Below are 13,169 nucleotides of genomic sequence, written 5' to 3'. Positions count from 1 at the left end.
CACAGTGTGGCCTAGGGAGGAAAAGTGAGCGACATGACCAACTTTATCACACACGTGTACCAGCTCAGGGCCTCTGACAGCCCCTTAACCTTCCCATATAACTGGGACAGGCAAGCCCAGCCCTGGAGGCGCCCAGGGCTACACGAGGCTCAGACAGGCCCCGAGGTCAGGGAGCTCTATAAACCGCACAGTGCTACATAGAGGCTGAGCAACGCTTGGCTCTGTGCTGGTGTCATGGGGAAGACCCTGCCAACAGGATGCACCTGTGCTCCCTGAGGGCCGTGGGAAAGTCCCCCCTGGGCTCGCTGAGCCTCACTGTTGAAATGAGAACAGAGAGGCCCACCTATAACTCAGGGTAGTGTGAGGATTACAGGAGTTGAGGCAAGGCCTCCCAGTCAAGATGGGGGGACCCTGGAGCCAGCCTGCCTGGCTCACACCTTCCCAGCTTTGTGGCCGTGGGAGAGTTACTACACATCTCTTTGCCTTAGGTTCCTTTTCTGTGAAATGGGGACTGTGTCACGTGCCCCCCTGCCCATGGCAAATGAGTGCTGTGGAAACCACTTAGCACAGTACCGGCAATCTGGTGGGGGCTCTCCCCCAGCGACTGGTTCTCACATCCAAACGTCCTCCCTTAGAATCTTCCAGCTGAGGGCTTGGTCCATGTATTTGTGTCTTGATACAGCAAGCCCTTCACCTAGCCTGGGCCTCCAAGCAGCACTGTGCACCTCTGCAGTGCACAGCCTGCCCTGCCGTCTGTGTACAACAAGATATCCATAGAAAAAAAGCTCCTTTCCACCACAGCTCCCAGAGCCGGCCTGATCTAATGTGGGGGTGAAGTGTAGGGATGGGGGAAGCACTTACGACTACAGTTGCGGCTGCTGGGGTCCAGGGTGTAGTGTGAGGCGCAGCCACAGCGGTGGCCTCCAGGGACAGCGAGGCACAGCTGCCCGCACTGCCCGTTGTTATGCATGCAGTCATTGAGGCCATCCTGGCGGGAGGAGTGGAACACCAGGATGTCCATGACGAAGTCCAGATGCCCCTGGATGAGGGTACGGTTCCGGCCGCTGGTCTTGTCGGCCCGCTCGATGCTGTGCAGATTCCAGTCCGTCCAGTAGATGTAATCGCTGTACTGCGTCAGGCCAAATGGGTGTGGGAGGTCATCGGCAATCACGACCCGCTCCTGACCTGTGTGGAAACACGCGGCACAGCGTCAGCAATGGCACGGCCAGGCCACACAGCACGGGCGCCCTGTCGGACAAACCAGTCCAACCCTGCAGCCCGGCAACCACGTGGGAGCCTTAAAGGCTTTGGCCACTCAGGATCCACCCAAGCTGAACAGCCACCCACTCGGCAGGTCCACCCCTGGGCATATACGTGAGAGCAAAGCGTGCCTCTCCCACCTGAATCCCACACACTAGAAAGTTCACGGCAGTGAGGACGGTCGTGAGCCTCCTGACGAGAGGGATGGGCACCGGGAAATGCTTAGTTAGGCCTGACTGTGCAATGTCATCCTTGTGTGAATGTCACGTGTGCTCTGACACCAACCTGGCTGGTATAGCCAACTGCACCCCCAGGCTTACTGCCCCCAGGCTACACACCCATGCTGAGACCGGGAGCCCCCGTAACAAACAGAAAGGATCTGAGTATCTCCCGTACCAGAGCGTGGGAAAGGCACAGTAACAATACAAATTATAATCTGAGGGGACCACCACACATATGAGGTTTGTCGTTGACCCAAACCTTGCAACATTGCAACGTGGTTCAAAATTCTACAAAGAGGTGGCCAACAGGTGGACAACATTTTGTAAAATTTTGTCATGAATATTTTATAAACAAAGGTCTCCTTAACTACAACTTCCCATTTTCCCTATGTATAGTGACTCTGTGAGTGACTTTTGGGACACCTTGTATAGTCACAAACTAGAAACAACACACATGTACGTCAACAGTAAATGGTGGTGTCTTCACATAACGTAGAGGCAGAGCAATAAAAACAACGACATGGTCAGAAGTCACAGAGATTCAGAGTCTGACCCTCAGAGGGCACTTAATGGGTGCCAGGCATCCGACATGTTTTTGTCCATATTATCTTATTAATTCTTACAACAACAACCCTGTGAGGGAGGTGCTGGGTACCGTTATTACTAGGAGACTGAGGCACAGGAGGCTAAGTGACTTGGCTAAAGTTAAACAGCATCTAAGCAGCAGAGCTGGGATCGCAGCCCAGCCAGTGAGGCTCCACAGCCACGTTCCCACCAGCTCGCACCACACAGGCATTGTTACTCAGCCTTTGCTCCTCCAGTTACGAGCGTGGGCCTTCCACATTATTAATCAAATGCTCAGTAATGTCCAGAGCATTAAGCAGAAAACACACAGCAGAGTGACGGCAAGGCCCAGCGCACACGGCCACCTGGCCACCCTTAACTTACAGGCTTCTGCCAGTCAGTCTCCAGGGCTTTCCTGGTTTTCATCGGAGCCTGTCCTCGCTCCAGGGCAGTTAATGAACTTCATCGTTCCCCAGGAGCCACAGAAACCAGTGACTGGCACTAGCAAGGTCACACGATTCACCTCTGAGCAGGGGTGGAGGGCTCGAAGGCACACTCAGACTTTCCCTCACACACCAGGGCAGTCAGTCAGCCACGTGGGTGCAGCCTGCCTCAAGCAGAAACCAGGACATGGGGGGCTCCAGCTCCTGTTCTGCCTACACAGTGCCTGGGATAAGGCGCCCAGCCCACTACACCGCAGTTTCCTCATCCATACAATGGGGACAACCACACCCATCTAGCAGCTGGCACCAGGCAGGAAGCCGAATTCCCCTCACCTTCCTGAAGGTTCCACTATGCTGGATGGCTCACAGAGGCTCTGCCAGGCCCTGGGAACAACAGGCCAGCCCAGGATCCCCAAAGCCAGCCCACTTGGGTGACCATCCCAGCACTGCACAACCAGGCACACCCTCTGCTCCTGTTTGCCCAGAAGCCAAAGCCTGCCTGGGACTCAGGATCTGAGCCTATCAACCCTCCATTCTCCCAGTCGGTCGCAGCCTAGTAGCCCCAGCACCTGGAGCATCACCCAAGGCAGCTAACATAACCGCGCCCCTCTAGCAGAAGAGTCTAGAGCTGTGGTTCTCAATCTTCCTAATGCCTCCTAACGCCATGACCCTTTAATACAGCTCCTCATGTTGTGGTGACCCCAACCATAAAATTATTTTCATTGCTACTTCATAACTGTAATTTTGCTACTGTTATGAATCATAATGTAAATATCTAATACGGAGGATGTATTTTCACTGTTACAAAGGGATTGTGACCCACAGGTTGAGAACAGCTGGTATAGAGTTATCTCCCCGGGCTCAAATCCTGCGCCTACAGCTAGATGACCTGGGATAGGTATTTGTAAAAGTTCCCTGAACGTTTTCACTATCTGTAGAAAGGAAATGAAACTAGAACAGCCTGGGGTGCTGGCAGTCTACAAACACAGCAAGTACTTAGGGCAGGGTAGAAATTGAGTGCTAGTGTCCGATGAGTCCTCCACAGCTCACTAGCACTGTAATCTCAGGCAAGTCATGTGACTCCCTGGAAGTCAGTTTCCCCATCAATGAAAACCTCTGCTTCATTCTAGCCTAGAGCCAGGCGCATAGGAAATAGCTGCCACCAAGGCCTCTCCCAACACAACCACAGCAATGGCACTGAGCCCAGGGAAGGGTGAGGCTAATGAGCTCATGGTGAGTCCACACCTTGTGCAAGGGCTGGGAACCAGCAGGCCAGAGGTGCATTGTTTGGTGGGGCTGGGATGTGCCCAATGCCTGGCTGCCCCACCCTCCCTGCCAAAGCACAGGGCTCAGCCCAACAGGCCCCAGCCAGCCCTCACCCAGCATGTTGGACGACTCAATCATATTGGTGTCCAGGTCGGTCCAGTACAGACGCTGGTCGGTGTAGTCAATCGTGAGGTCATTGGCCCGGCCCACCTTGTCCACCAGCGTCATGCAGTTGGTCCCGTCCATGAAGGCCCGCACAATCCTGGGCTTGCCGCCCCACTCGGTCCAGTAAATGTAGCTGGAAGGTACCAGGGGAGGTCACCAAAGGGAGATGGCGGTGGGGGGCACATAATGCCACCGTCTGCTCAGTGCGGCCCTCTCCTTCCTGGGGAAAGCTGAGTCCTGGAAGCAGGGAAGGGGCAAGATCCCTGCTGAGCCCCCACTATAGTCCAAACAACCCTCCCAGATGCCAGGAGATGGCAGAAGCCAGGATGGACACAGGTGCATGGACAAACACTCCCTTTCCTGGAAGGGGTAGAAAATGAGGTGAGAACAGAGGCGGCCTTGTGGGCAGGGAAGCAAACTCAGCCTGGGTTAACAGCCCTGGTCCCTCCCACCTTTCTTCCTCTTCAAGAGATCCAGAAGAGAAACACACCCTAACTCCAGGGTTGTATAAGTTTTACTCTCCTTCCCATAAACCTGGACCTCTTCTCTTTGCCCTGCCATGCTGAATCTTCCTTCACTCCCTTGCAGGGCATGTCACAGGCAGGGATTGAGCAGCTCCACGAATACTACAGACACTCTATGGGGTGAACACTGTGCCTGCCGCACAGAAAAGCAAGCTCAGGTCCAGGGAGAGATCCTGCCCAGGGCCCCCAAGCTGCCGGGCAGATAAAAGCACAGTTATCTCCAGAGGTGGGTGCTCGGTTGCAGCTCAGTGGCCTGCAAGACATCTGAGGACCTCAAAGCCAGCTCTGAGACCGCAGAGTCCAGCAACACAGTGCCAGGAAAGGAGGCCCTGATGGGCAGTGCCTGACGTAGAACATCTTGGCCAAGCTCTGCTCCAAATGGCCTCAATGACCTTTGGTAAGTCAGTTTCTTAAAGCCTCTGTTTCTGCATCTGTAAAATCAGAAACAGAGATACCGACCCTACATCCTCGGATGAGACATCCCAGGTAAAAGCAGCCAGCACAGTGCCTGGTAAGCGCCGTCCATCCTCTCCTGCTCTGTCCTCAGCTTGCCCTCCCTGAGTGAACTAGATGACTTCTAAGGGTTCTGATAGCCCCAGCCACATCATGAGTAAGGACAGCCAGGACAACTCTGATCACACAGCCCCAGGTGGGCAGCCAACCCCTCTGCCTCACGGGCACAGAATGTGCTACCCAGAGAGGTGGCAGGGCACACAGACACATGCCATAGACACACGCAGCCCTACCCTTTGGTGGGATCCAGGGCCAACGACCTCGGGTTGTCCAAGTCCCTCCACACAAGAACTTGCCGGAACTGCCCATCCAGCCGGGCCACTTCAATCCTGTTAGTCCCAGTGTCGGCCCAATAGAGGTTCTTGCCCATCCAGTCCACAGCCATGCCTTCCGGGTAGTCGAGGCCAAACTCAATCACGTGCTCCACCGAGCTGCCGTTCATGAAGGCGCGGCTGATGGTCTGGCGGCAGGTGGGGAGGAAGAAAGGGCCACGTTTTAGGAACCAGCATCCTTTGTAGACACCTAGCCACGAGAAGCATGCTTACCTGAAGCAACGACTGACCGCATTTGGGATCAGGTTGCCAACCTTTAAGAGTTTTAAAATGATTATTTGAAATGTAGCAAAATGCAACCTTTTAAGAAAAAGCAACTTGCATATTGATATTACATATGTACATATGAGTCTTAAAAACACCTATATCCTTCACCCAGGAATCTTCCTCCTGAAACTTTATTCCAAGGAACTAATAAAAATACAAAAGACAGAGAACTATTCAAAATACAAGAAAAAGGCTTTATAAACATTATACACAGAGTTTTTAAGAGGCAGGGTCTTGCTCTTTTGCCCTTGTGCAGTGGCACAATCATATCTCACTGCAGCCTCTAACTCCTGGGTTCAAGCAATCCTCATGCCTCAGCCTCCTAAGTATTTGGGACTACAGGTATGCACTATTGTACGCAGGTAATTTTAAAAAAATTTTTTTAGAGACAGGGTCTCACTATGTTGCCCAGGCTGATCCCGAACTCTTGGCCTTAAGCAATCTTGCCACTTCAGCCTCCCAAGTAGCTGGGATTACAGGTGTGTGCTACCATGTGGGGCCCCAAAGACATTTGTTACTAGAATGTTGTTTAGAATATCTGTGCAGTGCAATATTTTACATGTTTTTAAAAAATTATATTAAAGCATTTACAATAGCTTAAAAAAATACCTGTTACAACATTAAGTGAAATCACAATACAAAATTCTATGTAGCATAAGGCTGTGATTATGAGAAATACTATCTTAGAGAAAAAGACTTGAAGGAAACACTCAGAAGTGTCAGAAATAGTTGACTCTCACTGAGGAAGTTATGGGTGATTTTTATTTTTTCCTTTATTCTTTTCTGTATATTTCCTTTCTCTAAAAAGAACTCTTGTGACTTTTTAAAATCAGAAAAAAATCTTTCAAAGAAATGTAAGGCAAGTAATAGAATAAAAGATAGATGATTTCACTATTTTAGCTGGCCAGTATTTTAGAATACAAATCAGCAAATCTACTCTGTAAAGGGGCAGACAGTAAATATTTTAGGCTTCACAAGCCACATGGCTCTGCCACAACTCCTCAGCAAGGCAGCACAGAAGCCACTGTAGACAATCCACCAACAGATGGGAACCACCATGTTCCAATAAAACTTCATTTACAAAACCAAGAGGCCAGCCTAGGGGCCAGTGTGCCAAACCTGCTTTATTTATTTTTTGAGACAGAGTCTTACTACGTCACTTTCAGTAGAGTGCTATAGCATCACAGCTCACAGCAACCTCAAACTCTTGGGCTTCAGTGATTCTCTTGCCTCAGCTTCCCAAGTAGCTGGGACTACAGGCGCGCTCCACAACACTTGGCTATTTTTTTTGTTCTAGTTGTCATTGTTGTTTAGCAGGCCCAGGCCGTGTTCAAACCCGCCAGTCTTGGTCTATGTGGCTGGTGCTGTAACCACTGTGCTACGGGTGCTGAGCTCCAAACCTACATTAGATGTCAAAAACGTCTTTTCCTATATTTTTCCAGGAGGTATGCATTTTGAAGAAAGAGTCTGCTATGTAAATTGGGCGCTGGCAAAGGAGCAGGAATGGGTGGAGCGAGTCTGAAGTCAAGGGCAATTTATAACAAATGTTTCAAGTTTACACAGCACTCTATAAAAGCCCACGTGTCTAGTGTAATCTGCTCATTATAGTCATTCATATTTGTTAATTAAAAATACTTTCATTAATATTTTATTAGCTTGATTCAAGTTACAATAAATATTACAGTTCTTTAAAAAATTTTTAAGTCTTTGAGGTGGTAACATTATGGGCAAGGTTTTCATGTAAAAGCTACATGTGGGCTGGGCACAATAGCTCATGCCTGCAATCCTTGCACTCTGGGAGACTGAGGCAGGTGGATCACCGGAGCTCAGGAATTCAAGACCAGCCCGAGAAAGAGTGAGACCCTGTCTCTATTAAAAATAGAAAAATTAGCCAGGCATGGTAGTGGGCACCTGTAGTCCCAGCTACTTGGGAGGCTGAGGCAGGAGGATTGCTTGAGCCCAAGAGTTTGAGGCTGCTGTGAGTTATGACACCACGGCACTCTAGCCAAGGCAACAGAGTGAGACTGTGTCTCAAACAAACCAAAAAGCACAAAAAAATACACTGCACACGTAGTGGATCCAGCCCATAGTACCTTCAGGCTGACGTCTGTCCAGTAGATGTGGTTGTTGGACACGTCAAAGTCCAGCGCAGAGGCCTCCTTGACGCCAGTGAGCGGGATGGCCACGTCGTTGTTGTTGGTCTCCAGGGAGATTCTGTGGATGGCGGCTCTGCTGGTGAAGACAAGGAAGGCCTCAGGCACAATGCAGGTCTTCATGTCACTGAGCAGCTCCAGGCCGATGGGGCAACCGCACCTGGTTGCATGGGGTGTGAAGAAGCACAGGTGGCTGCACCCTCCATTCCTGTCTGCACACGGGTTGGTTCCTGGAAGCAAATTCACAGGCTGTAAATATCCAGAGCCCAGCCAAGAGCAGGTGGGACCCAGCCACAGGAGGGCATGGCTCTATTCCCACCACAAGTCTAACGGGACAGGATGTGGGTGGTGGGATGATGCCAACCACAGTCCTCCCCTGGTATAGTCGAGCAGCAGTAACAACAGCAGCAGGAGGAGGCCCTGCCCGGACCTAACCGTGAGCCAGGCACTGGCCCCTGGGGTCACCTGTCTTCGCTTACTCCATCAACCTAGCAAGTAGTGCTTATTCTTATCCCTACTGTTTAATCAAGGAAACTGAGGTTCAGAGATGCTGCTGAGGGCAGCAGAGGAAGTCACAGAGCAGCAAGGGCATCGCCAAGCAGGCTGGCCTTGGACATGGGGCACTTTGAGGCAGTGCTGGGAGGTCACCCTTCCTTGGCCTGCTGACCAGACAGGCTCCCGGAGCCCTACCCTGGGGTTCCCTCCAAGTCATCAACATTCTTGGCAAACTCGAAAACTCAGGTTCGACAGGACGGTTAAAGGTGTCTCTTTTTTTTCTGTAGAGACAGAGTCTCACTTTATGGCCCTCGGTAGAGTGCCGTGGCGTCACACAGCTCACAGCAACCTCCAACTCTTGGGCTTAAGCGATTCTCTTGCCTCAGCCTCCCGAGTAGCTGGGACTACAGGTGCCTCCCACAACGCCCGGCTATTTTTTGGTTGCATTTGGCCGGGGCCGGGTTTGGACCTGCCACCCTCCATATATGGGGCTGGCGCCTTACCGACTGAGCCACAGGCGCCACCCAAAGGTGTCTCTTTTTTATGAAAGCAGACAGCAGGAAGCATGTTTGTTTATTTTTGGCCAGTTTGTTAATCTTACTCATCTACTGAAGCACTATTAAAATTGGCTTTAATTGAGTGTTAAATATTTAAGCTATAAAATGAATCCTTCCCCCTCCCTGCCTTAGTAAATCAGGAGACAGTGAGGAGGGGAGTTCCTCAACTTTAAATCACAGCCCTAGGGTGCAGCCTTTTTTGTTATTGCTGGGGTTTGCTTTTTGAACACTCACAATTGAGTCTCACTCTCCACAGTGGAGAATCAATGTGTTTTTGTGGGGGTTTTACTTTGTTTTAACATGGGGTCTCACTCTATTTCCCTGGCTAGAGTGCAGTGGCATCATCATAGCTCACTGCAACCTTAAGCTCCTGGGCTCAAGTGATTCTCTTGCTTCAGTCTCCCGAAACACCAGGATTACAGGTGTGAGCTGCATTGCCTGGCCTCATGAATGTGTTTCTAAAGGTGACTGGTGAACTAAACCTACAGACCCACCCTTCTGTCCTCTCTGCATCAGGAGCACAGGCCTTGATACAGCCCCTGGCCAGGGAGCACCTGCTGCTCCGAGGCTGCCTGCCCTGTCTCGCTCCCAGCTCTTACCTTAGCCTCCACTTCTGCTGGGCAAGCCTCGCCCCAATTCCAACCTCAATTAGCTCCCTCGTATTCTGAAGCCACAGTCCTCTCTAACATCACAGTCACCATCATCAAACTTGTAGCAGAGCTGACTCAGGCATCTCACTCACTAGATTGCAGGTGACTTGGTGAACACTGGGACCTCTGTCCACTCCCCCATGCGTCCAGCAGAGAACTGCCATGCCCCAGGCCCCCTGCCCTGAGGCACCCAAGGCCCCACCCAGACGCTGCTCTCTCCAATGTAACTTGCTGATTTGCACTTGGGATCCTTTTCAGAAAGAGACTAATTATTGTGTCCAACAACGATTTCCTTGGTGAGCATTTTGCAGATCCTGGCTTTCAGGAGAAGGTGCGTGTGTGTTTCTGAGGGTCAAGCCTGGCCACGGTGGACAATGATCATAGCCCAGCCCAGCCCAGCCCAGCAACGAGGTCAAGGTAGGCCCAGGGGCGAGCTCTGAGCTCAGGGCCCTGAGCTGCAGGATGCCACATCCCCTGTCCCAGTGGAAACGGGGCCGTAGCTACAGCAGCACATGGCACTGCTCTGGACACTAAGGCCCTCAGCCAGGGTCTGGCGCACAGTAGGTGCTCAGCAAACGTCAGCCACAATGGTAACAATAAGTACTGACATTCCTGATCCACACCTACCACTTGGTCAACATCCTCTATACCAGCCCTACTCCTGTCTGTCCTTGGCTAGATGTTGCCATTTTTCCTGCCCCACCTGCCCTTCCCAGCTGGATACCAAACCTGGGCCCGTTACTTCTCCCTTGTGCCAGTCAGTGTGAATGAGCAGGGGCCTGGGCCTCCCTGACTCACCGATGACCTTGGCCACGTTCACCGCCTTGAGCCCCATCAGGTCGGGCAGCTGGTCGATGATGACGTCGCGGCTGGCCTTCACCTTGTGCACTCGCTCAATGCTGCGACGCTGCCAGTCCGTCCAGTAGATGAAGTCCCCTAGCAGCGTGAAGCCGAAAATGTGCGGGAGCTTGTCCTCCAGGAGAATCCGTCTCTTCGTCCCGTCCACATTGATCACCTACAGGACAGGAGTGACACAGGTCTGGATGGGCTAGGGCCACGCCAATGTGAGCCACCCTGCCCCCGCCTCTGGCCTGAGCTCCCAGGAGCCTCTGCTTTGTCCACACTGTGCCAGGGACCAAAAACACCAGTGTCAGGGCTCATGGGGGTGCTGGATAAATGATTTTCATTATGATGCACATCTCCATTTGACAGGGCAATGACAGGGCAGCTCGGAAGCTCTTACTCACAGCCTCCCCTGCCTGAATGTGGGTGTTGTGTGGGGACAGGTAGCCCAATATAAACATGCCAGGCAAACAGGTATTTCTTCTCCCTTACCGTTGAGCTGCCTGACCAATGAGTGGGTCTCGGACCAGGGTGTGCTCTGCAGGCAGGAGGCCTGGGTCCACCAGCCATGCCTGCCCGTGACCTAGGGGTCCCCAGTTCACACCACCACACAGAGTTGCCGAAGGCCAAGCCACTACAGGGCCTGGCCAAGTCCCTTCCACTCTTTGTGAACTAATTTCTCACTCAGTCAGACCAGATGAACTTCTTGTTCTACAACTAAGCCTGTGGGTCTAGACACTTCTACCCTGGTTACTCCAAGATGTAAAAGTCAAATCTCTTCCTAGAAGAGTCGGTGTTAATTAAGGGCAACTACAGCAAAAGCTACACTGCAGAAAATACCGTCGGACATAAATGCCTTAACAAGCTGAGACTACAGACACTAGAGGTAAGACAGCATCCAATGATCCAAGATCCCGTAGCAGCTTATGTTAAAAGGAAGACCAAGTAAAGACACCACGTTCAGGCTCTCAAGCTCTCGGGCTCTCAGGAGAGGATTAAAGAGACGCAAGGCAATTACAGGCAAGCTTCGGCAGGCCTCCTGAAGCCAGATTACATTTCCTACTCATCAGAAAAGCTACAGATCATCTGTTTTTCACAGGCGCCATAAACATGAGACAGACTGAACGTGCAGGGAGAGGGAGCTTTGGTCCTCTGTGGTTGGACAGCTCAGGACCAAACTGCTGGGTAAACAGGGAGGGGCACATGGCTCTGGGCCCCAGCCCAACTCTGCTGCAGTGCTCTGCACCCTCACGGACCTAGTCTCTGCTCCTGCAACTACTAGCTAAGAGCTAAAGTCACCCACAGAACTTAACAAAACAAAGCAGTGGCTGGGCCCAGCCTGCAGCAACTACACTGGAGTGAGAAGGCCCAGGCATGGAGCATTAAAGCAGCTCCCCACACTGGGTTCTGAGAGGCCAGCTTGGTGCAAACAGCGGGCTTAGCCCAGTGAGGTCGGGGCTCAGGTGGTACCAGTCCTGGCAGCTCCAGTGAGCAGTGAACAGCGGGTGACGGGCCCTCGATCCCACATGGTTTAGGGCTCTCGTTGGAGTTTTGCCCCCGCAACAGGGAGGCACACAAAGGCAGTAAACACGTGCTCCCCAACAAGGTGGATACTCAGAGAACACCTGAGAGGCTGGGCCTCATCCCAGCAGCACAGCGCCACGTTGGAGAGACCCGGGCCTGGGTGCCCAGCAAGGAGTGAGGCTCACACCAGCAGGGCCCTTTGCCCCCTCCTCCACCCACAGTCACCAAGGCTGGGAGGGCCATCAGCACAGTATATGAATGTGACAAGGAAAATAATCCTCTCTACCTAGAAAAAGAAAAGACTCAAAGATCCAACCTACCAAAGGGCGATATTATCTCTTTGATTTTTCTCTTACTGTCCTATTTCCTTAATTTTTTTTTTTTTGAGACAGAGTCTCACTACGTTGCCCTGGGTAGAGTGCTGTGGCATCACAGCTCTCACAGCAACCTCAAATTCTTGGGCTTAAGCGATTCTCTTGCCTCAGCCTCCCAAATAGCTGGAACTACAGGTGCCCACCACAATGCCCAGCTATTTTGTTGTTATTGCTGTAGTTGTCATTGTTGTTTAGCAGGCCTAGGCTGGGTTCAAACCTGCCAGACCCAGTGTAAGTGGCCGGCACACTAACCAGTGAGCTACAGGTACCAGGCCATGCCCGGCTATTTTTAGAAACAGGGTCTTGCTCTTGCTCAGGCTGGTCTTGAACTTCTGAGCTCAAGGATTCCACCCACCTTGGCCTCCCAGAGTGCTGGGACGCTGGGATTACAGGTGTAAGCCATCACCCTCAGCCTTTCTTAATTTTAGTAACTCAATTTCCAGCCAGGTTAAACTGAACTGTGGTGAGGGAGTCCCTGTCTCCCAGCCTCATCCTCAAACAATGAAAGGAAGCCCAGAGGCCCTAGGTGAACTGCTGTGATGGGCACTGGCCAGAGCTACTTCTCTCTCCACCTTTGCTCCCTACTCCTTGGTTGCCCCAAAGCAAAGTAGAGGAGGCAGTGAGCTGCTCCTCCCAGGCTGTACCCACATTGAGGGCAGGATGGTGGCTCTGGACCAGCCGCACCCTCCCTTGGAGACCTCCTCGGCCACTCAGAAGCCACTCCCCCAGTCCCCCATGGCCCATCCAGGTTACTTTCTTGTTGTGGTTGTCGTTGTTTAGCAGGCCCAGGCCGAGTTCGAACTTGCCTAGAAGCCCTAGAGCACCACATGGACTCACCACCTTGCAAACACAGCAGGCCTAAAATAAGCAGTTCTTAGCTGCTCTAACACTAGAGAAAAGAAGGGATCCCAAAGTGGTCTTTTGGTGACAACTTTCAGCACACCTTGACCAGAAGCAACACAGCTGTGAAAATAACTCCAAGGTATCAGGCCTCCCCTCTCCTGGAGCTCCACCTCCC

The 13,169-nt window shown here is 52.0% G+C and overlaps 1 protein-coding gene across 4 annotated transcripts in view; it reads right to left on the bottom strand.

Annotated features, from left to right (window-relative positions):
* The window catches only part of LRP5 (LDL receptor related protein 5), a 110,930-nt gene that overhangs the window by 28,621 nt on the left and 69,140 nt on the right, over positions 1-13,169 (bottom strand). For all 4 annotated transcript variants that reach the window (XR_008374195.1, XM_053561200.1, XM_053561202.1 and 1 more), the window contains exons 8-12: positions 10,209-10,425; positions 7,649-7,938; positions 5,190-5,416; positions 3,868-4,052; positions 862-1,185 (exon numbers count right to left, since the gene is read on the bottom strand). Coding sequence is in view for 3 of the 4 variants with exons in the window: in XM_053561200.1 (XP_053417175.1) it covers positions 862-1,185; positions 3,868-4,052; positions 5,190-5,416; positions 7,649-7,938; positions 10,209-10,425 (1,243 nt within the window). In the remaining variant the exon portion in view is untranslated. The remainder of the gene's footprint in view (positions 1-861; positions 1,186-3,867; positions 4,053-5,189; positions 5,417-7,648; positions 7,939-10,208; positions 10,426-13,169) is intronic.

This window comes from Nycticebus coucang, chromosome 14, assembly GCF_027406575.1.
Source record: "Nycticebus coucang isolate mNycCou1 chromosome 14, mNycCou1.pri, whole genome shotgun sequence".
NCBI lineage: Eukaryota > Metazoa > Chordata > Mammalia > Primates > Lorisidae > Nycticebus > Nycticebus coucang.
Note: the sequence above shows the minus strand (reverse complement) of the source record. Positions and strands in the feature narration are given on the sequence as shown.